General features: G+C 34.9%; 11 protein-coding genes across 11 annotated transcripts; 1 reads left to right on the top strand and 10 right to left on the bottom strand. All coding sequences in view use genetic code 12, as the record gives it.

The window, feature by feature from the left end:
* Positions 1-33: 33 nt before the first annotated feature.
* On the bottom strand, positions 34-633 carry CD36_09900 (conserved hypothetical protein; the record flags this gene model as incomplete). Its single annotated transcript, XM_002417588.1, has 1 exon — positions 34-633. One exon carries the CDS (start codon positions 631-633, stop codon positions 34-36), a length of 600 nt encoding a protein of 199 aa, XP_002417633.1.
* A 914-nt stretch (positions 634-1547) lies between these two features.
* On the bottom strand, positions 1548-2072 carry CD36_09890 (DOPA-dioxygenase, putative; the record flags this gene model as incomplete). The annotated part of the gene is made up of 1 exon (XM_002417587.1): positions 1548-2072. One exon carries the CDS (start codon positions 2070-2072, stop codon positions 1548-1550), a length of 525 nt encoding a protein of 174 aa, XP_002417632.1.
* Positions 2073-2652: 580 nt separating this feature from the next.
* Positions 2653-4524, bottom strand: CD36_09880 (leukotriene A(4) hydrolase, putative; the record flags this gene model as incomplete). The annotated part of the gene is made up of 1 exon (XM_002417586.1): positions 2653-4524. The coding sequence occupies one exon, from the start codon at positions 4522-4524 to the stop codon at positions 2653-2655; it is 1872 nt and encodes a 623-aa protein (XP_002417631.1).
* A 304-nt stretch (positions 4525-4828) lies between these two features.
* Positions 4829-6331, bottom strand: CD36_09870 (conserved hypothetical protein; the record flags this gene model as incomplete). Its single annotated transcript, XM_002417585.1, has 1 exon — positions 4829-6331. One exon carries the CDS (start codon positions 6329-6331, stop codon positions 4829-4831), a length of 1503 nt encoding a protein of 500 aa, XP_002417630.1.
* Positions 6332-6814: 483 nt separating this feature from the next.
* On the bottom strand, positions 6815-7825 carry CD36_09860 (mitochondrial 37S ribosomal protein MRPS5; the record flags this gene model as incomplete). Its single annotated transcript, XM_002417584.1, has 1 exon — positions 6815-7825. The coding sequence occupies one exon, from the start codon at positions 7823-7825 to the stop codon at positions 6815-6817; it is 1011 nt and encodes a 336-aa protein (XP_002417629.1).
* A 379-nt stretch (positions 7826-8204) lies between these two features.
* CD36_09850 (conserved hypothetical protein) lies at positions 8205-9437 on the bottom strand (the record flags this gene model as incomplete). The annotated part of the gene is made up of 1 exon (XM_002417583.1): positions 8205-9437. The coding sequence occupies one exon, from the start codon at positions 9435-9437 to the stop codon at positions 8205-8207; it is 1233 nt and encodes a 410-aa protein (XP_002417628.1).
* Positions 9438-9759: 322 nt separating this feature from the next.
* CD36_09840 (threonine aldolase, GLY family memebr, putative) lies at positions 9760-10881 on the bottom strand (the record flags this gene model as incomplete). The annotated part of the gene is made up of 1 exon (XM_002417582.1): positions 9760-10881. One exon carries the CDS (start codon positions 10879-10881, stop codon positions 9760-9762), a length of 1122 nt encoding a protein of 373 aa, XP_002417627.1.
* A 1478-nt stretch (positions 10882-12359) lies between these two features.
* Positions 12360-14816, bottom strand: CD36_09830 (conserved hypothetical protein; the record flags this gene model as incomplete). The annotated part of the gene is made up of 1 exon (XM_002417581.1): positions 12360-14816. The coding sequence occupies one exon, from the start codon at positions 14814-14816 to the stop codon at positions 12360-12362; it is 2457 nt and encodes an 818-aa protein (XP_002417626.1).
* Positions 14817-15424: 608 nt separating this feature from the next.
* CD36_09820 (repressible alkaline phosphatase precursor, putative) lies at positions 15425-16933 on the bottom strand (the record flags this gene model as incomplete). The annotated part of the gene is made up of 1 exon (XM_002417580.1): positions 15425-16933. One exon carries the CDS (start codon positions 16931-16933, stop codon positions 15425-15427), a length of 1509 nt encoding a protein of 502 aa, XP_002417625.1.
* A 1858-nt stretch (positions 16934-18791) lies between these two features.
* On the top strand, positions 18792-20729 carry CD36_09810 (conserved hypothetical protein; the record flags this gene model as incomplete). The annotated part of the gene is made up of 1 exon (XM_002417579.1): positions 18792-20729. One exon carries the CDS (start codon positions 18792-18794, stop codon positions 20727-20729), a length of 1938 nt encoding a protein of 645 aa, XP_002417624.1.
* A 121-nt stretch (positions 20730-20850) lies between these two features.
* On the bottom strand, positions 20851-21843 carry CD36_09800 (conserved hypothetical protein; the record flags this gene model as incomplete). The annotated part of the gene is made up of 1 exon (XM_002417578.1): positions 20851-21843. One exon carries the CDS (start codon positions 21841-21843, stop codon positions 20851-20853), a length of 993 nt encoding a protein of 330 aa, XP_002417623.1.
* Positions 21844-23287: the final 1444 nt, after the last annotated feature.

Genomic DNA, 23287 nt, shown 5'->3' with positions numbered 1-23287 from the left:
AACACATGTTACTACACAAATTATATTTAGGTACTAGTTACTAATTTCCTTTTTAAATTTATCTAACCTCTTTTGATGATCTTGGATAAATTTAATGACTTTTCTTCTATTATCTCTCAAGATTTCATTAGAACTAACATCGATGGCATCCAATTTCATCAATTCTTTCAATAACATTTCGTCGAAATAATTGAATTTATACTCAACGTCTTCAGATGACAATTCTTTATAGGTTTCTATAAATTTATCAATTTCAGGAACATATGTCAGTTCAACATAATCCAAAATCTCTTGGATTTGTCTGTTTGCCTTTTGGGCTTTAGTTAACTTCTTTCTTGGTTTCTTTTTTGGGGTTTCTTCAGCACGACCCCCACCAATCAATTTCCCAAACAAGTATAATGTGGTAAAAGCTACCAAAGTCAATGACACTGTAATTGGAGATACTTTCAAGTTTTTAAAGTCATTAACAACATCTTCACCTTTAATTGACTTCACATATTCAATCTGCGGTTTGAAATCATCATATGAAGTGGGGATTTTTTCCTTGAGATAATCAAGATAGTCTTGTAATTCCTCCACACTGTTTGGTATTTTAGATTTGAATTCATTCAAATGTTCAGTAACCTTTTCCATTTTTAAAATTATATATTAGTTTGCCCGTTTATCCCCTGTTAAAAGTTATATCAATTACGAAGATTGGTTATATGCAATTGATATGGAGTCAATAATTATGCAATTGGTGTTTGGTATGTCGTTCAAAATTTTTTTTTTTTTTCTTTTTTTTTTTTTTGTTTTTTTGCTTCTGCTGTTGTTATTATTCTGTTGCTCTTTGTGAAATTCAACTCGCATTCTTAGCTTCCTCTTCTGGGTTGTTGTAATTGCTTGTGCTTGCTATCAATTTCATTTAATACTTTAAGTTAATGTTACTAATTTTTAAAATTTGATTGTGAAATTTCTATTGTGGAGTTTCAATTTGTTGTTAGAAACTTTATCAGTTAATTAAACAAAGAAACAAGTAAACGAGGGTTCACAGGTGTATTAATTGTTAACAGAATCAGAGGATACTACTGCAGACAGTATACAGTTAATGTTAAAAAAATCACGTGGACAATAATATTGACAGTCTACCACACTAATCTAATCAAAATTTGTACATCTTTTTCAGGTCTGTCACACTAACAGAGGATTAGCATTAACTGTATGCGAGTTTTGTGAGGAACAGACTTATCATTCTCTCGAGATCTAGATCACTGCGGTTCATCAGTACATAATAATCTAGCTAGCACAAGACATAAGTAGTGATTATTTTTCATAGAGAGATCGATCTGATTCTGACATACTTTAGTAGCAACTACAAACTTATTTTATAGTCATAATTGTAAATTATATAAACAAGAAAATTTCCAGTCGTTTTTGTTCTAACACAATCGCAATGTTATTCATCATATGACTTATTTTAATGCATCCGTAGTATAACAATTCACCTTATCCAATTATCACACTAAAAATGAGCATTAGTACTAGTCACAGCACTTACAATAGCATCCTTAAAAGGTTGTCTTGTGGCTATCAAAGTTTTCAGGTGAAATCCTTTTCCCTCGAGGAACACCAAATTCAGGTATCTTGCCGTCTGGTTCACCAAAAACGTCAAGCAACAATGGGAGTTTCTCACCTAACCATAAAGCACTCGATGTGTGATCTTTCACATCATCACCTGTTTGAGGATGGATTAAAACCGACAAGTTTCCGTGATTCAATTGAAACCAACTTAAAACTTTGATGAATACTTCGGGTCTCAAAACGTCAGCTTCCCAAAATTGAGTAGCATGTGGTCCAATAACTTTTGTATCAGGTAATCTTTTCACAATTATGGAGCCATTGGCAGAGTCTTCTGGGAAATCGTTTAGCAATTTGTTCAACAATGCCCTGGCTTCTTTGTCTGATTTATCGTTGTGTGCATAATAGTAAACATGGAAATCATAATATTTCACTGGGTATGTAAACTGTAAGCCATATGTAGATGTAGTTGCAATTGAAGGGTCTTCTTTTGGTAAATGTGTGACGTATTCCATTTTAGCAAGCACTTTTAAAGTTCAAAAAAAGTAGAAAGGAGGATATTGATTTACTGCAGAAATTGATTACATGATTGAAAATTTGTAGATATTTTTATTAAATTGCCACAGTTCTTTGTCATTTGAGTGGTACATTTTCACCAAATATGTGAAATCTAAATCTTACAAGAAAATTTTGGGAAAACGCACGGCACCATTGTTCTATTCACCAACAGTTTTTATCTTCACTTTGATTATGTTGCTAATAAAGAGAAAACATACCTTATGATATGTGCTCATTATTATTCCAAGACCTCCAATTTGAGTTATACATTTAATAAACTCTTTCCGTAGTGGTGTTTTTGAACCTACTTATATCTCTTGTTTCTAAAACCAATTTAAACTACACTCAAAGCAAGATTCTGTTTCTTTAAAATTCCATGAAGAATCACTTCTAAGCAGCGAGTCATTTACAGAATGTTGATCTGATTATAGGATGACTGTGTCATAAAAACATAACATATTTTCTTGTTGAAAACTAAATTCCTATAAACCATGCAAAACCAGAAAACTATAAAGCTCTAACTTCTTAAAATTGTAATTAACTTAAATCTTTTTTAACCATGGTTCTACAAATTGGATGGTAGACATGTTCGTATTTCTTAAAGACCTCTAAAGCAAACTCATGACTGATACCTTTCTTCAACAACAAATACCCAGGTCTAACATATTTCATACGACCAATTGTACCCAACCAGCTTGCAAACGATTGTACCAATGTATCTTGAGACGAATATTTACCGTAAGTAATCAACAATTCGTTCCAACGAGAAATAATTTCCCCATTTCTGCTTGCACCATATTTGGGGTATATTTCCGGGAACAATCTAATAGTTTCAGGTTTAACGTCAAGAGTCTTGAATTTCTCAGTTAACGTTTCCAAAAACAACATATCTTGTTCACCTTCAAAATCGCCAGTTTCGTCACCAGGAAGTTCACCTCCATTCTTGACGTAAGTTACCCATTTATCTACCAAAGCATACACTTGATTAGCTAAAGTAACATCAAATTCTGGTTTTTCTGGAAGTCCGGGAACAAATAACCAAGTTTCCCAATCTATGTTGTCCAAAATTTCAGCTTTACCCTTTGGCTCATAAAATTCGTACAATGTATCGACAAATTGAGCAGTATTCAAAGATTGGTATTTGAATTTGTTAAAGTAATATTTAATAAATGGGTCAAATTCTTTTATACCTCCCAATTTAGTTTCTAAATGATACAAGAAGAAAAACCCTTTTTCATAAGGAATTCTGGAAAATGAATCATCTGGGTCACCATTCTTCAAATCTAATACCAATTTGGTATATCTCTTATCAAATGTTTCACAAGTATCAGTTAATTCATTCCATCCATTAATCATATTGAAATGTCTCACTTGTTCACCATATTTCTCTGCATCTTCTCTGCCTTCTTCCTTGGCTTCAGCTGCTGCAATTGCACCAATAATTCTTCTCTCTAAATATACGGTCCAGCCTTCATTAAGCCAGAAATGTTCCCAGGAACTATTGGTAACTAAATTACCGGACCATGAATGTGCCAACTCATGGGCCATGACTTTGGTTTGGGTACGATCTCCACTGATCAATGTTGGTGTCAATTGCGTCATATTGGGGATTTCCATACCTCCGTATGGGAAACTAGAAGGCAACACCAATGAATCGAATCGAGACCATTCATATTCGAAAACTATTTTTTCAGCAATTTGAATGAAATTTTCCATATCTTTTTCAAATTCCCATTGACATTTTTTCAAACTTGGCTCTTCGCTATATACATCTGATCTTGGACCAATTGGCGCCTTAAGCAAGTTACCAGAAGTGATCGATACCAAATAAGAAGGAATTGGGATTGGCTGATCAAAATAATATGTATTGGGCTTGTCAGTTGGTTGAGCTCTCCCAGACATGGTTACAACAGCTGGTGAATGACCTATAAATTTGTAAGGGGACTTAACCGCTGGTGTATCAAAGCATGGGAATAAGCTTCTTGCATGAATGGCTTCACATTGAGAAAAAACATATGGACCAGTATCACCTTGTATGAATTGAATAGCAGTGCATTTATCTGTTGTGGCGAAAGATATTTCCACTTGAATCTCATTTTCGTTGGAGGCAATAGGAATACTCAATGGTGCCCCGTAAATTGGTGTAACCGGCTTCAATTCAAATGACACTTCTTGCCCATTGACTTTTGCATGTTTTATGTTTAATGCAGATGTATCCAATATAACCTCACTCGCATTATCCAAGTTTTTCAAATCATAAACTACAGTCCCTTCCAATGTTTTGGATTCAAATGAAACAGTCAAAGTCAAATCAGTGTGAATAACTTTGAACTTGGAATAATTCGAATTGGTACATGGATCCAATTCGTGGAAACGCTTCTTGATGCTTTCGACAACTGCTCTCGTCATATTAAATTTTTGATATTGATAGAAGAATAGAAAAGAATCAATGAATAATAAAAGTAAAAATCAATGGAGATGGCACAGGTCTCTAGGCTTTTTTTTTTGTGAGTACCGTTGTATGAATTGTCCAACGGCGTTCGTGATACCCAAAACGACATTGAGTGGTTTCTTCTTTGATTTTTTTTTTTTTTTCGTGCCATGAGCGGCAATGGCAGCAGGTTAGATTGCCGCAAATAAAATAAAAATAACAATTGTGTAAGTACATAATATATTAGTAACACGAAACAACCTACTTAAAGCAAGAAGAACACTAAGATTGTTGTTGTTGCTGTTCTACATCAGTTGGTGGATTTTTCTTTTCTCTTTTCTTACTTGCTTCTGCAACCAATTCTTCAAAAACCCGGGCTTCTTCAGCCTCAGCTTCTGTCCGAGTCATAGAAACAAAAACATCACCTATTAGCCTTAATGCTTTGGCGCGAGCAACTCTAGTTTCAAGAGACACATCTTGATCCTCCAATATGTTATCACAAACAGCACGAACAGTACCTTGTATTTCAAATTTTGATCCATTCCATGCTGCTGCCAACACTTTACCCATAAGATATTTTTCCATTTCAGCCAATTCTTCAGTAGTATGCTTCACAGGCTCTTTCGTTTCAGATTTACTGGAGCTTCCTTCGTCTTTGATCTGTGCTTCACTAGTTGAATTACTTTCAGGTTCGGCAGTAGATGTGCCCTGGGACTTTTGTTGTTCTTGTTCCTTTTTCACCTCCTCCAACTCTTTCTCCAATTTCGAAACTTCTTCATTGGCTTTTTTCTTAGCTTCTTCCTCTTCTGCTTCCTTCTTAGCGTGATATTCATTGTCCTGTTGCATTTGTGTATACTCTTCCATTGTTCTTTGTGCATCCAATGCCGCGGAAACTGTCTTAAACGTGTCTTTCACAACACCGCCTTTTTCTTTCATTGACCACCAAAATCCACCCCACCCAAAAAATGTTTGGTTCTTCAAAAATATCTTTGACTTGGTTTTATAAATATGCCCAATAGTATGCAAAATTTCCAACCCAAAGCTTTCCATTTTCAAAGATTCAGCTTCGTATTTGATTTTAGTTTGAAAAGATTCAATAACATCGTCTTTCATATCAGTTTCAGTGAATAACGACAATTTATTAATCAATTTTTTACTCAATTCATTTCTAGTTTCAATTTTTTTCACTCGACACTCTTCTTCAAATTTTTCCAATTCCTCTTTACGTTTCTTCTCTTCGAGTTCCTTTTCAGTCAACTCGTTTCCTGGTGTATTTTCACCATTTGCTAGTAAGCGAGGTTCAGTAGAGGATTTATGGCCACTCTCTGTAGGGTTATATTTCTGTTTTTTAGTGTCATTGGATTCATTTGACTCCTCAGTCTCGGTTCCAGTTGCCTTGGTATCCTTTTTCTTATCTGCATCATCAGAATATCCAGATAATTCGGCTGATTTTGATAATTCCAGCAACAAACTCAACTCTCCAATCCAATCTTTGAATGCTTCACCACCAAAAATCATAGAAAAAAACTCAGCGGGATCTTCAAATCCTTCTTGAGGAATCGATTCTTGTTTACCATATTTATCGTATTTCGCTCTTAATGATTCATCACTCAATACTTGATACGCTTCACCTACTTCTTGGAATCTAGCGGCAGCATCAGGATCGTTGGGATTCTTATCTGGATGTAACTTAATGGCAGCTTTACGATATGCCTTCTTGATTTCTAATGATGTGGCACTGGTTTCAATGTTCAAAAGATCGTAATATGTAGTGTCGACTACCATGTTGCTTGTTGGTGATATAGTTTATGAAATGAAATAGATTGTCTGCCAATAAAAAGAAAACTCAAAAAAAAAAGAAAAACAAAATCTCCCAATCTAATAATTTATGAAATTAAAATACCAAAAAAGTAAATAAATAAATAGATATAATACGTTTAAAAAAAAATAAAGAAAGCACCAATTCTCGAACCGTGTAATGATTTCAAACTATATGTACACCTCTTAGATAATCAGATACTTCAATGTTTGTAGTCGTGGTTGTTAATTAAAAAGTAGTGAACCAAATACAAATAGTTTGTTTGATGACTTGCGATTTTCTTTTTGAAACATTCATTTTCGTCTTTTTAAAGTTTGTGGCAAAAACAAAATAAAATAAAAATACAAGGTGCACCAGAAGAAAGCACTACCAGGACCTAACAACATAATACTAAAGAGATATATACATTTAAATATTAAACATCTATTTACAACTTCAATGCAATCAAACTATTGAGAGTAATATACTTTTCTCAATTCGACAATCTTTTTACCTCTATTAGCAGCCAATTCTTCGAGCGATCGTTGTTGTGTCAATGCCTTGAAGAAACCATACGCTACAGTCAATGGGTTTCTCGACTTGTAAATTTTACCTTTCAAATCTTTGATACCAGCTGCTTGACAGATTTCAAAAACATTCTTGTTACATCTTAATCCAAAACCAATTGGTGCTGGGGAAAACTTCAATTTGGTTGCATGATATTTGTATTCAAAACTTCCAAGAATGGTTCGATCTTCATAACGGTAAACAGGAGTCAAATTCTTTACAGCGTTCCAATGGGCTTTGGTGGCAGCGGTACGAATACCATCTCTTGATTTCCCTATACCTAAACCAACCATACCATTCTTGTCACCTGCCACGGATAAAACAAAGAAATTTGCAATATTACCTTTTGCTGTTTTTAACGAAACTCTCTTCATAATCAATGGACGCACATATAATCTTCTGATGTATCTTTCATCCAACCCAGTTAAATCTGATAATTCTTGGGCAATTTGCTGTGGAGTTTTTATACCGGTAGGTTCATCTTTTTGAGTAGCAACTGGCGCATCAGAAAATCTTATCTTCAAAGCACTTCTATCAGGAGAACTTACTTGAGGAATTTCAGGATATGGAGCTCTTCCCAACCCTTGGTTAGGGTATATTATAGGTTGTTCCCATTCGGGATCATTAAGTGAATAATCAAATTCTTCATCTGTTGGTCCCACTTTAGACTTAGCGTCAGCTCCTTTCAATTGTAAATTCAAATATTGTTCAGGTGTAATGAGCGATTCGGCTGCTTGAATACTTTGTAATATCTCTGGGTTATAGTATTTACTTAAAAATTCAGTGTGTTTATCAATTTTCTTGTTTGATGATTGATTAGAACTCTTACTTCCAGTTTCTGATGCAAATACTGTTCTTGATGTGGTTAAGCATCTTCTCAATACAGATATTGGTTGTAATGTCCGTTTCAACATTATGTAGTTACTACTATATGATGCAGTTGACTTGACTCTTCTATTACTATGTTTTTTTTTTCTTACAGTATTAAAAATTTTTTCTCTCTCAATTAATTCTGTCTGATCAACAAAATATATTGGCCACAAAAAAAGAGGAACCACCTGCATATAGCCCACATATTATCACCAAACACATCAAAGGTCTTGTATTCTTCTATTCAACAAATAACTAAAAACATAAACACAGATTATGTAAAAACAAACCAGTTAGATAAATAAATAAATAAATAAGTAAATGAATGAATGAATAAATGACTTCGCTTGGAAAACGAAAAAAAAAAAAAAAAAAAATTTCACGCTCTCAAACTAATGTTCTCGTACAATAACATTTCACAACTCAAGGTGTCACACCTTTGTCAACAGTTTTCTCACTTTGTTCCTTCTCTTTTAGTTCTGAATTCAAATCTTCGTCCAACGTACCAACATCATCAACACTTCCATTCACTGGTCTCTGAATTGGTGAATTTTTTATTTTTTCATTTTCTTGTTGCAAATTGATGACTTCCTTCTTCAATTTATCAACTTCCTTCTCAAGACGTTTACCAAACACATCAATATAATAGGTAGCACCATTATATGAAGCCCATAAGAATATAAACACAACGAATGCTCCACAGGCGTGTTTATATTTAAACCAAATGGGGCATGGGGTCATGGTGAGTAATTGATAGAAAAATTGAATCAACGTGAATGCCAATGTTTGCATCCACAAGTAAGGCAACCCATTGACAAACTTCCCCAATGGTGTGCTTTTGTTTTTATTCTTCAAATACAGGAACGACGTGACTTTCCCCTTTTCAATTTGATCCTTCTTTCTAATCGATATGAAATAATGATATGAAACCTGCCAAATCGTGTAATATACCGAGGTGGTAATTATACTAGCAACAAAGTTCCAGTTATCGATGGCGGCAATCCCAGGGTAACGTAGCTTGATATATTCCTCGGGTAATTCATGCACCATCACAAACATCGTGACCGGTGGCATCACATGGATAAACGAAGATGTAGTCTTTTCGATCGAATGTAAAACTAATGAGTTTCTCCATGTGATCACTGCCCACGATAATGTACCCAACGACAAAGAAAACACAGAAACAAACAAGGTAGGCGATTCTGGGAATACCCAAATGAACAACATAAGTAACAAGTTGACATAATAACACAAATCAGCTAAATAATATTGGAACGACAGTTTAAAATAAGTGTAAAACCGAATTGGCATCAAAACCACAAACAAGGCAGTATGGAAGTAAGGAAAATAAATAGGATACTTCCCAATGATAAACCCAGCACAGAAAATCAAAAAGACAGAAGTGGCATAGAACGCCTTTTCAGTTGCTGAACTTTCTAATTGTTTGTGAACTCTTTTGTCAAAATTCTGGAGCCTTTGATTGATTATCTCCTGTAATTTGTCCAACTCCAAGTTTTTGGAATGAAGTTTTTGCTTTGTTTTCGTTTTCATTTCATTGAGGTTCAAACCAAAATCAAAATCATTGGCAAACATCAATTTTGACATGTCAAGATATGGCACTGAACCTGTTGAGTTACTTCTTGATAATGAAGACATGGTGTGTGAGTTCTTCTTTGAGGTTTTTTTTTGGTAGGTATATGTACTGGTGTTTGGTTGGCCGGAGAAAGAAAAAGTGAAACCAAAATAAACGATTGCTACTTAATCGATGATGATAATAGTGATTATATTTGCCAAAACAAAAACACACACAAAAAAGACGTCACCCAAAATTTAAAGTTAATTTGCCCAAAAAAAAAAAAAAATAAAAAGCATAAATTTGACACGTGCAATTGTAACCAAGCAACAAGAAACAGTTTTACACTACTACGACAACAACAATATTAATGTCACAAGAATAGACTCATTACAGTTTATTTATTTATTTTTTAATGGCATCAAAACTATACATCTTCTTATTATTCCTACCATCATCTTTATGAGGGTGTTTTTGATGGTACTCAAAGCACTCTAAAATGCATTGCTTCACATTATCCACACTTTCTTGACTCAATTGGAAATGGCATGCTATTCTTTGTCCCATAAGCTTAACGTTATACTTTGTTTTTCCCAACTCGACTAATCTATTTGGATCCATTCTATTAGCTTTCAAATCGAGGAATACAAGACTTGTATCTACTGGCGATTCTAATTTGATTCCGTGTTCATGACAAAAATCACCAATCTGTTTAGCATAATTGTGCGATAATTCAAGTTTTGAAAGATTATAATCAATAGCATGTATAGCCATAGCAGACATTAGACCGCCCTGCCTTATCCCCCCACCACTTTGCTTTTTAAAATGATTAGCTTTACGAATGAACTTTTCATCTCCAACCAACACAGAACCAATTGGTGCTCCCAATGACTTGGATAAACACAATGATACACTATCAAAGTATGAACAGTATTCCTTGATACTAATTCCAGTTGCCACACTAGCATTCCATAATCTGGCTCCGTCTAAATGTAATCTGATATCATTTTCACGACAAAATTCACTAATTTTACGGATTTCTTCTATTGGAATTATAATCCCATGTAATGTATTTTCCAATGAGATTACCTTAGTTGGAGCAGCATGAATATCTCCATCGTCATAAGTTACATTTTCCAAAACATCTTCAAAGGTCAAGTAGTTCCCATTTGCTGGTCTAACTGGATGTACCATAGCTTGACTCAATGTAGCCAACCCACCCGCTTCGTGTAAAAACACATGGGCACGATAGTCACATAATATACTGTATGGAGGCTGAACAAGGTTAGCTCTTAATCCAATTTGATTCGACATAGTTCCACTAACACAAAATAAAGCTGCTGGCTTCCCAGTTATCTCACACATTTTACTTTCCAAACGTAATGTGGACTCATCCTCTTGGTACACAGCGTCACCGAATGTGGCATTCATAAATCCATCTTCAACCATGGCTCTGGTTGGAACAGTAAACGTATCACTTCTGAATTCATTAAAAGTGGTAAAGGTTTCTTCTTCGTCAGCTGTCATATTGGTATATTATGCTAATTGATATGTGTCCTATAGATGCAAAAAAAAAAGGGGGGAGGGAGTATTAAAATTTTAAGAACGATAATAAATCAAAGTAGCAAATCGAAAGGTTTTAACAAATAATACTAAACCTAAATTAATATAAAATGAAAATACAGTAGAAAGAAAAGGGATAAAACAAAATGCTGAAAATAAATTATGAAGCAAAAGATCCTACTTATATAAATATAATAAAAGCCATAGGTGTTACTTGTCGTTTTGAAAAAGATGAGTAATTCTAATTTTGCTTTCTTTTTTTTTCTTTTTCACCTGATGAAATCAAAAACAGAAAACATGCATTAGTAAAACTTATTGTTTGTTACTCTTTCCTTTCTTTCGCTTCTCCTCCCTTTCTCCCCTCCTTGTCCTGCCTCTGTCTATCGCCTGTAAATTCTACCGTTGGGCTACAATTGCCGAGAATTTTTTTTATACTGCATTGTAGTTTTTCCGCGATGTTTTTTTTATTTTTTGTCCACTCAAAGAAAGAAAGAAAAAGAAATTTTTTTTTTGCCTCAAGGTTTGCTTAGTGTATGCAGAAAATCCTTACATCTCTAAATCGCCACAAATTGTCCCAAAAGGAAATTTGCATCTAGAATGCCGCATAAACCTCGTTCACTGCCTGGAAATTTACGCTTCCTAAATCTAGGTTTATTCCGTCAAACTATGAAATTGTCAAGCAAATGGACCTATGTACGATATTGGGTGTAAGAGATCAAACTGTTTGCCAACATCCACCCACCTCGACCACTTTATTAATTGTTATATCGATGTCATTTCAATTAATACACATATACACACCTAGCAAGCCTCTTTTCTCTGTGGTTAGAAAATCAAAAACCCCAAAGCTTGAGAAAACTCGGCTATGAACGGTAATAAAATGTGGTATAAAAAAAAGAGAATTATAGGATCAAAATACAAACCATTGGTCTTTGTTTATTCAAAAATTAGTTACTCCCCATTCAAGAGTATCATTTTCTTGTTTATTTTACGGCCCCCTCATATGGCAAGCTCCAAATGAAACCAATAATGAATGTTGCAATGATAAATAAAAAGAAATTTCTATCATTACAAAATTTGAATGAAAAACCCTAAACGAGAGAAAAGCACCCGCATAAAAAAAAGAAAAGATTGTCTAATAACGTGATGCAATTATTATTACACTATACACTGTTGTTGTTGCTTCCACAAATCTCATAAACCACCAAACCACCAAATCAATTATCACCTATATACTCTTAGAATAATAAAATAAAGGCATCTGTACTGGCTACTTTGCTTATCACACATCTGTAATATAAGATTGTTCTTGCTTTGTGTGTGTGTTTGCTCTCTCTACCTCTTTTCATTTTTTTTTTTAAAAAAAAAGTTCAATTTACTGTGGGATCTGTATGTTTGTAACTTCTTAGTATGTAATATATGCTTTCAAGATGTCAACCCCGCTATTTGAAAAAATTCTCTTGTCCTCCAATAACCGACTCATTTTCATCATTGTTACCCCTGAAAGAAGTCAAATTTGGTTGTGGTTGTTGTGACTGCGGCTGCTGCTGCTGGTGCTCGTTCACTTGCGTATTGGACAGATTGACTCCGTAAAAGTTATCGGTGGGGGCGTGTATACTAATGTTGTTACCAAATGGTGAAAAATCACCATTGCTCTGAGTAGATACTCCACCAAAATCAAAACCACGAATCGAATTACTACCTCCTCCATTAATACTTGCGGTGTCATTTCTCCAAATCTGTGAATTACTGGAAACAGCTCTTGTATGTGTCGTACCGTTTGTTGGATTCAACAATGAGCTTTGACTCTTATCATCTAACCAAATGTTTGTAGATTGTGACGGAGAAATCAAAAATCCAGATTGTTGTGTTGCGTTTAATAAATCGTTGGCACTTAAATTGTTGCCATTATTTGTAGTGCTGTTCCAAACTCCTTCAGGTAAGTTACTGTTACTTTGAGTTAAAGAAGGTGAACTGTATCTGTACAATAACGAATTATAATCACCATAATTCAAAGCAGCATCGTTGTGCAATGGAAGTGGCGAATTGATTCCTCTAGTGTAAATATTGTCGTCATACGGAAATCCATTAAGATGACTAGATGTAAGGTTGTTTGTCGATATAGACGTATCTATCGGCATCATTGTATTGCCACTATTCAAATCTAAATTATGGGCGGCATTAATCTGATCCAAACTGATATACGGTTGCTCTTGCTGACCAAAAGAATTGTTTGATAAATAATCGCTGTTGGACAATACTTGAGCAGCAATTGGTGGTGGCAGAGGTTGTTGTTGTAAGAGCACTTGCTGTTGAGAATGTAGGGGTCCCAATTCACCATCTGGTTCCTCTTTTGAATACACATTGCCATAGTAATTATAGAAATTGTTATTTTGTTTCAAATGATCTTCAGTCGGTGATAAGTTTCTTTTCCCATTGAACTTTGGTTTTGGTAGAGCATTGCTAAAACCTCCAAATTCTATTGATGCCTGATATTCTGTCATTTTCACTGGTTGATAATTTTGATCTAAGTTCATTCTTGCAACCTCTAAAGCTTGATGTATGGCAACGAATTTCTTGATTTCTGCTCTAAATGCTTCCTTCCAATTCTGTTCAAATTCTTGGTATTGATTGATTTCATGCATAATCTCATCTTGCCATGATGGTACAATTTGAATTATCTTTACAATGGCATCAAATGCACTTTTGGATAAAGACCCATCTCTGTTAAAAACTGATGTAGCACTGTTATTTGCTGTTGTTGTTGTCGCTGTCGTAGAAGAGTTGGAGCCAGACGTGTTATTGGACGCTGTTGATGAAGGTGGTAATTGGGACACACTATTGATATCTGATGGTGTACTGGAATTCCCTGATTGGTTGAATGCATCTATAAGTGGTTTTAACTGGTTTAAGATAGAAATTAATTCTTTTCTCTCTAATGCAATAAGTTTTATATTTTCTTCAGTTTTTTCCATACCCGATTTGGTATGATTAATTTTCTGTTTTATAGAATCAATTTCTTCTTTAATCTTTGTCTTTTCTTGATCTTCCGTATTTAATGCATGTGTATTTTTTTCACGTAATTTTTTGATTTTATTTTCATTTTCTTCAAATTTTGTATTAAATAATGAAAGGGTGTTTTTCAATGCATTTAATTGGGTTGTTAATTTTGATTTTTGAAATGAAAGATTATCTTTCTTCCTTTCCAATGATTTTAAATCGTGTTCTTTTTTCAACTTGTTATCTGATTCTTCTTCAAATTCTTGTTTGTAATGACTTAAATCTCGCTGCAAAGTCTCTTGTTCTTGTGAAATACTCGATTGAAATTGTTTATATTCAGTATTGGTCTTGGCCAATTCATTTTGAAATTTGACAATATAATCATTCAACAAATTTGAATCTTTGATATTCCTAATTTGGTCTATGGTTATGGTTTCTAATGATTGATCTGAGTTCCCTGTAGGTTCTATTTCTTTGACCTCGGTTTCCAAATGATCGACATTGACAATCCCATCAAGTCCTTTCTCACTGGAGGTGTGAACAAACACTGGCTTGGATTGTGATTTGAAATTGGTTATTGAATTCACTGCAATAATTTCAATCTGATATAGTTGATGCGGTGTCAAATTATTCAATTTACAAGATGTAGAAGTCAATGTTGCTGCTTCTTGTTCATTCACGACAATCACATAATACAAATTTTCATCGAATTTGATTTCAATATCCCAATGAATCACAATAGATCTTTCACAAATGGAATCGATACATAATATTGGGGTATGAGGAATCTCGATATTCAAATCCTCAATCAATTTTTCCGCTGGTGTTTGTAGAACCAGAAGAAATCTGTATAAAAGCCATAAAACTGCAGGTACTACAGTTATTAACACCTCTATCATAGGGATTATATAGGTTGTACCTTAGTGGAATGAATGACTGGTTTCCAGTTTGCACTTGTTGAAGTATCCAAAGTAACAAATTTTTTTGGTGCAATACTAAAAGAAAATTTTTTAAAAGGCCTAGTAGTGTCCGGGTGCACCAAAAGAAAAATAGAACTTGAATTTTAATGCAGAAACCAACAAGAAGAAGAAAAAGAAGCGCAAAAAACACAAATAACCAATACCAGTACCCAACACATACAATATTTTTGACACATTGTAATATTGATCGCGTGAATACAATTTATCTAAACACAAAACAAGCTGAAATTTACTACTAGTTCTACAACGCAAACAAAGGTCATTTACAAACTACTTTAAAAGTAAATAATTGGGATATCTGATTGATAAAGACAAAATAAAAAAAAAAAAAAATAACTAAAATTTTGTAAAACAATAAAATGGATATATAAAAAGAATCAAAAAGGGCAACGGAAGCAAACAGAATATAATTTGTATGTGAATGCTTTTTTAAAATTGTATTTGCTTTCAATGGCAATCAGTGCAGGAGGGAGTCCCACAGTGGGAAGTTATGTGATTGCTCCAATAAAACAATACATTGACTTTATCTAATATTTGGTTCTGACATTAGCAACCAATTCGGTCACTTTATCTAAATCAATGTCTTCAATTGACTTGATAAAGACACTGAAATCAGTGTTTTCGTGGAAACCAGCCAACCCTTCTCTAACATTGGTAACTTTTTGTTGAAGATAATCAGCATTTGAAAAAGCGTATAAATCAACGTCAACTGAAGTGTGGTCTTGAGATCCCCAGTAAGCTTTGGCTCTTGAGGAAGTCAAGTTGGCAATAGCAACACCAAGAGTGGTGGCGGTGGTGGTAGAGTTCTTTTGAGCAATATTAACGAGTCTGGTAACTTCTTCGTCAGTGTAGTTGGTCAATCCCAAACCTTGTTCAATGACAGTTCCTTTGACAAAATCAGCTAATTTGTCTTGTTCTTTATAAGTCAAGATTTGTTTAGCTAAATATTCACCAGAATGGGTAGCGTTAAAAACAACCTTAAAATCATTTGGTGTTTTTTCGTTAAGAACAAGACCACCAGTTTCGTGATCAGCAGTGGCGATAACAACGGTATCGACGTCGGCATTTTTAGTATAATTGTGAACCAAATTGATAACTTGATCGTATTCAAGTGCTTCTTGAGCATGGGCTTGAACACAGTTTTCGTGACCTGAATGATCAATTCTGGAACTTTCAACCATCAAAAAGAACCCCTTATCGTTATCCTTGGTGTGTTCGGTTAAAGCATTTAAGGCAACTTGAGTTTGTTCAACTAAGTTAGGATATTCAGAATCTTTACGGTCAATTCTGTATGGGTAGTTGTCTTTGGCAAATAAACCCAATAATGGTAAAGAAACGTTCTTACCCTTGTCTAAACTGTCAAAGCCAGCTCTGTCACCAACATAGGTCCAAGTACCATTCTTTTGAACTTCTTCAATCAAACTTCTGTTGTCTCTTCTCTTACCACCTTGATCGAGACCAATAAACCAATCTCTACCACCACCAATAATCAAATCAGCAACTGGGCCCATTGGGTGAGTTTGACCTACCATTTGTTCAACAATAAGATCTTGGTCGGATCTTGACTCAGCATGACTGACCCAAACACATGGAGTAGCATCACCAACTGAAGTGGTAACAACAAGACCAACAGTATAACCCAATAATTTAAGAGCTTCACCAATGGCACCCACTGGTTTTTTATTGACATCAACTGAGATTTGACCATTGATGGTTTTATGACCAGTAGCCAATGCGGTACCAGCAGCAGCAGAATCGGTAATAAAAGACGAATTGGATGATGTTCTTTGGGTACCAATTAAGAATGAGTCCATAAATAAAAGATCTCTTGGGGACAAGTTATTCTTAACCTGTTTATAGTGACGAGCCAAAGTAACACCACTTGGACCAAACCCATCACCTACTAAGAAGATAATGTTTTTCTTTTTAGGTTTGGAGTTGTCAACAGGAACAGCATCAACAGTGGTGAACAAGTATAAGTACACAGCCAAAGCCAATGTGGTAAGGTTTAATAATTTTGGAAAGATAAAAGCCATTTTTGAAATAGGATAAAGTTTGATGAATTGATGAGGATTGGAAAAAGAGAGTTTGCAGAAAAGAAACTACGCAGTTGATGACTTTTAGTCACTATTTATACAATTACTTGTCCAAATACAATGAAAATTATGAATGAATATATTGGTTGCGAAATTGTTCATCTCTCGAACCACATGGGTAGTTAGAAAGGGGGAAAAAAACAGTCTCCCCAAATAATGCTGCACCAATTATTACCACCAAGTGGTTATTTTCGTTGTGCTTTTTTTTTTGGACAAGAAATTTTTCAGATAAATGCCGTCTTGTTGTCATTTGGTATTACTTAATTAGATTTTAATTTGATTAAATTAAGTTGTAACTTTAATTCTCGAAAGAATTAGGAAATCGGTACCGGTTATGTTTTCTATTGATAAAACCAAGTATAACAAAATATAGTCAGATACTTAGTAATGCTGAAACAGGGATGAACATCGAGTAAATGCACTGAAGCTGTATTTCAATTTTGTTTTTGGTAATATTCTTTGGGGATTTCAATTGAAATTTGATTGGATTCTAATAAATGTTTGTCATCTTGATGAAGTAATCCTAATTTACAAGACAGTTAATTTCAGTTAATATTCGGATTTGCTTTTTTCTATTTTTTTTTCTTGTTTTCTTGGTAAAAAAAAGGGCAATGAAGAGGAGCCATATATCTGGTAGTATAATTGAGGGACACATGGGCCATGTTACTAGAAAAATAAAGGATACTTAATTACAAATTATAAATGTCTTGGCGTCGAGATTGGTGGTGATTCCAAACAGTTTGAGGTTTGAGAAGGATGTTGGAACAAGAAAATACAATTCAATACTGACTAAGCTCATAGTTTCTTTTCGATTTCTAAATTTGATACATAATTGGTTTAGTCAAGGATAAGTTACTAACGGAAAACTTTTCCCATTTTATCTCTTCAATGATCGACGTACAGCCTATCCTGCAAATTATTGGTTTTCGCTGTTTGACATTCATTCAATAAACTGATATGGACTACAAAGCCAGCTAAATTGAAAGAGCATCACTTATTCGAGAGAGGAGCAGATTTGCAATACGACAATTATAAATGAGTGTTGATGAGCATCAAGCGTTCAGCGGATAACAATATCAAACAATTGAACCATTCCTTTGATCAATATATGTTCAACAAATGAATGATACACTGAGTCTAGTGCTTCTTTTTTAGGAAAATGGGGAATGGGAGAGGCGGAACAAATAACTAATGGAATAAAACCAAATCGTCCTTGTTAGATGTATGAACCCCCGTTAAAAGATGTTGTTTCAGTGATTAAGCCGGCCACATGATATAACTTATTTTATACTCGATGCCATATTGTAATCCGTGAAAGCATAAAAGCAATGCTTAATGAGATTTTTCAATCGGTCTAAATTGCCTAGTTCAGGTGTTAAATGCAAAACAGTGGCTCACACACTGTAAATTTCATACACTAAATAATTACATGTCACGTGAATGTTTTCTTTAGTAGTTGGAATTAATGAAAGACAGAACTGGTTTATAATCGTGATAATAGGCCGTACCAGCTTTGAACCCCATCCTCCATCACAATCCTAATTTGAAAGCAGCACCAATGTAAAGAGCTAAAATAATAAATCAGAAATAGTACAATTTTGGACAATTATAATCTAGGGGGAAATTAATTCAACTCTATAAAAAAAAGAAGGCTTTTTTTTTTTTTTTTCTGGCTGTTGTTGTCGCACCACACTTATTGCTTTTGATAACGTTTCACACAATACATCAAACTTTTCTAATCTTGTATTTTTTTTTTATCGTCATCATACAAACATAACTGCTGCCAACAAAACCTAACATGTCTTTACTTGCGAGAGTGTTGCAGATATCTTCTGAAAAACATCTGTCCAAAAAGTCATCAGCAGCACTGACACCAATAACTCCGGTGAGTTCCAGAGCCTCTCAAACCTCCAAAAGCTCATCCTCTCCACCACCACAGTCGGTGCAACAATCATCTCATTCTGCATACACATTATCCATCAACATTGAATCTCCACCGATAGTTTTATATGGAACTCCTGGTGAATGTACTGGGTCGATAATATCAGGAATATTGAAACTCACCAATGAAGATACTATTGAGTTGGAAAATGTCACATTGTCACTCGTTCAAACTATGAAATATACAAAACCATTCATTTTACCAAACTCTGCGTCAGTATCCAGTTGTAAAAAGTGTAATACTCGTGTTATTGATTTGGCAAGGTGGGATATATTGACAGCAGCAACGAGTTTCCCTCCCGGTGAACATGCATATCCCTTTTCTCATTTATTACCTGGATCATTACCACCAACGTCAAAGTTAGGGTCCTTGCATTCACAATCATTTATAAAGTATGAGCTTGTGGCAGTTGCTACGGATATTAATGGTAAAGTGAAGAAGTTAGTGATACCGGTGAACATTGCTCGGCTGATTATTAGAGGCCCAGATAGAAATTCTGTGAGGATTTTCCCACCTACAGAAGTGACAACAAATGCTGTGTTACCTAACGTGATCTATCCGAAGGCAGCATTTCCCATAGAACTCAAGATTGATAACATAGTAAGCAATTCACAACAAAGGCGTTGGCGGATGAGAAAGTTGAGTTGGAGAATTGAAGAGAATACGAAAGTGAGAGCATACACTTGTGACAAACATATCCCAAAACTACAAGTTGTTGAAAAAGCATATAGTAAATCTTCAAAGTCAAATATGCCGGCAACTACTGGTACCAAAACCTCCAGCATGCACCATAGCACGGTGTTAACCAATATCTCATTGATGACCAGTCCATCGAATTTGGAGTCACAGCCACAAGATTTACATGATGGTATCCCCGAGAGTGAACCACTAAACGATGCCGAGCATGACATCGAAGAGACTATTAGAAGCGGGCCTTCGCGTGCACATGAGAATTTTATCGAAGATTTTATTAATCCAAATCAAAGAAATAACACTACCCATGAGCCTGATTTATCAGCTCAACCTTCGATCCAAACCCCACAACCTAAAGACACAGAGAAACATTTGTATTTAGAAGAAACAAGAACAGTTAGTTATGGAGATATCAAATCAGGTTGGAAATCTGACTTTTCAGGTCGAGGAAAAATTGAGTTAGTGGCCAATATCAATACAACCAATTGCTCCACGGGGATGATCAATCATATAAATACATTAAGTACTGAAGACGCACCCATTGTTATGGATACTAAAAAAGGGGCAAATTTTGCTTGCGACATTGATGACCCAACTTTAGGTGTATTTGTGAACCATACAATGATTGTCGAAGTAGTAATTGCCGAAGAATTGGTCCACAACTTGGAGAGGAAAAGAGCGGGTTCAGGAACATCCAAGGATTTAGCTCCAGTACAATCCAGAGCAAGTGTTGTATCTAATGATGGCGGTAAATCTTCATCTGGTGGTCCTGTCCAAATGGGGGTGCCTACTGGGTCTGCAAGAGTATTGCGTATGCAGTTCAAATTACCAGTTACTGAAAGATCAGGATTAGGTATTGCCTGGGATGATGAAGTACCCCCAACTTATGAAGACGTGAGCACTTTAAGTCCTCCTACATACAATGATCATACATCGTCGCCATCTACGATAACACCCGTTGTGTCAGCTAGTGAGAGACCAACTCCAAATATTCTTTATGGTAGAGGGGAAACTCCTGTAATGGGGAATTTTGGACTGGATCTATCACAAGTAAACAGCATTGATGCTATGGTTGACAACATTCAAGAATTTTCGTTATAATGCATAATATACATTTATATACTACAATAATTTGAGGACATAATCCATATAGCTATGAACTTAGAAAATGTTAGGCATATATTCTGTGACTAGTTTTTGGTATATCGTCGAACTTTGATTCTCATGTATCGCTTCCGCTAACTTGTGAATTAGTTTCAACATTCCCAGAATGACCAGGACTGTATCGAGTGCATTCGAGGAATGCATCATACATACTAGTTAATTCCAGGATATCATTAACAGATTCTGGTCTCAAATCATAAACCAATTGTCTGAAAGAGTTTGATTTCAAGACATCAATAGATAATTTGTTATCTGTAAGAAATTTAAGCATGTTCATACGAAATCTTGATGCGTTGAATGGCTGATTGGTGTCAAGATTTTTATTCGTGTTTGCTTTGTTATTGATATTACCATTGTTCGCCAATTTTAATGACAGTTCAGCAAATTGAGAAGAGTGATTTTGATTATTGTCATCGTCTTTTTTCACGCCAACATTTGGAGCCTGTGATGAAGACTCGCTTGAGCTAGAATTAGTCAACCCACCTGCATCAATCGGTACTGGGCGAGCAAGATTTATTGAGTTCATATTCAATTTATGAGTTTTCAAATGCTCCAGTAGTTTCTTGGGTGATCCTTTATCTGATGGGAATCTTATAATTATCTTATCACAATAGGTACATTTGGCAATGTTGGGATTTTGTGGATCTTGATCGAACCATCTCCATACCCAAGACCTTTTCTTCGCACCAAGTTTTTTCTTTCGTAGTTTCAGTTTAAATTCAAGTATGGTGTTTTCTGATAATGAAGACAGTGACGATGATTCTAAAAATGAATACTGCTGTAGGTTTGGGTTGAGATTTTGTTGTCTCAATATTGTATTACTTTGCCCTTGGTCCGAAAGTAATGGCTTGGGGGTGCCCTGTTTAAGTTGTTGTAATTGTGCTGCAGTAGCGACTGTATCTAGTTCATTTTGAAGATTATGATGTCGCTGTTGCTGCTCATGTTCTTGTGAATGTAGTGGTGACCTTGATCCAGGTTGTAGATGTCTCCTTGATAATGCTGTACCAGAATTGTGCTCGGGATTTGGTTCCAGTATAGATGAGTTTTTCATATTGCACTTACTAGTTGCCAATTGATCAGAAATCCGAGGGTTAGAAGAATTCATAAAGATGGTTCGATCGTTTATCTTTTAGATTAACAAATCCAGCAGTACCATACAGATAAAGAAAAAGTTCTTTCGTTTTTCCGGAGTAACCGGAAATGCTTTTTTTTTCGGTGTTGATGATTTTACTGAAGAAATGGATTTAAGATGATGAGGGTTTGAAAGACAAATGTGGCGCCTTACAAAACAGCGTGAAACAGAATTCACAATTCTGGAATATCAATAACGTCCAGCCAAAAGTGCTGGGTATAGGCAAACTCTTGAATAAGAGGTAAATGTGATTGAAGTTTTGTAGAGGCTATGTTTATTCGTTTCGAAATCACGATTGCTCAGAATTTTTTACATTATCAAAGTGTGTTTTGTTATCGACTTCCATGCATCTTTGCTTTATCAATTTGGTGATTATGTAGAGTTTTATGTTCGATAACCATAATATGCTCTGCAATTCAGTTAGTATACATTACGAACAAGCTACATTCCGAATCACGATTTCCGGCGAGCAAGAAAAAGAAACCGCACCAAAAAAAAAAGAAAGTTAGACATTATCTTTACAGTTTCCGATCAGAATGTTCAAGATTTAGTAGTATTACCTCACATCAGATCAGAATAGCTGATACTTTTCGGTGTTGCAACGGTAGAACAACTAATCATTTGTAAATCATAATTTACGTTACACTGTTACTGAACTTTATTCAATGATTCATCTCTTTGTTAGTAAGCTCATTTGATTCTGTTAACTATCGATAAGTATAATTGACTCCAAATTTCGGTAAAATTTACCCCCAAAAAAAAATCAACAGGCGCACATTCCAGAAGTATATACAACCAGAACGTTCACTTTTCAAACCAAATCGATATATTACAAACATTACTCGATAGTTTCGTCAAAATCTATTTATAGCAACCGCCTTTTCTGTTCGAGAATATACGTTTACCAATGCACAATAAATATACATAACTAGGATTTGCTGACGTCAAGTCAACACCACAAACTTGCTCTCTAAGAACTGAATTTCAGAGTTGGGATCTTGTCTCCGCCATGTTTTTCTTACAAAGTAAACAATATCCTCATAGAAAGCCACTAAAATTGGGCTGGTTATTGATAGCAAACTAATTTAGAGGTGACTAATTTACTTTAGTTTTCTACATCCATGTCTATTTGTGGTTTTTGAATATTTGTAGTATTTCATGTGTTGTAGACGACTGTTTGCAAATCTTGCGATTGGCATTGCTATAGCTCCAATTAGCCTCGATAATGTCCATCGATCAAAAGACGACAATCATTTATATGATGTGCAGATATATGTAATGTGTAAAGCTCCCCGACACTTTTTCCTTTCATTCATTCATTCATTCATTGTTAGTTTGCATAAAATTTCTCCGAAGACATTGG

This window comes from Candida dubliniensis, chromosome 1, assembly GCF_000026945.1.
Source record: "Candida dubliniensis CD36 chromosome 1, complete sequence".
NCBI lineage: Eukaryota > Fungi > Ascomycota > Pichiomycetes > Serinales > Debaryomycetaceae > Candida > Candida dubliniensis.
Note: the sequence above shows the minus strand (reverse complement) of the source record. Positions and strands in the feature narration are given on the sequence as shown.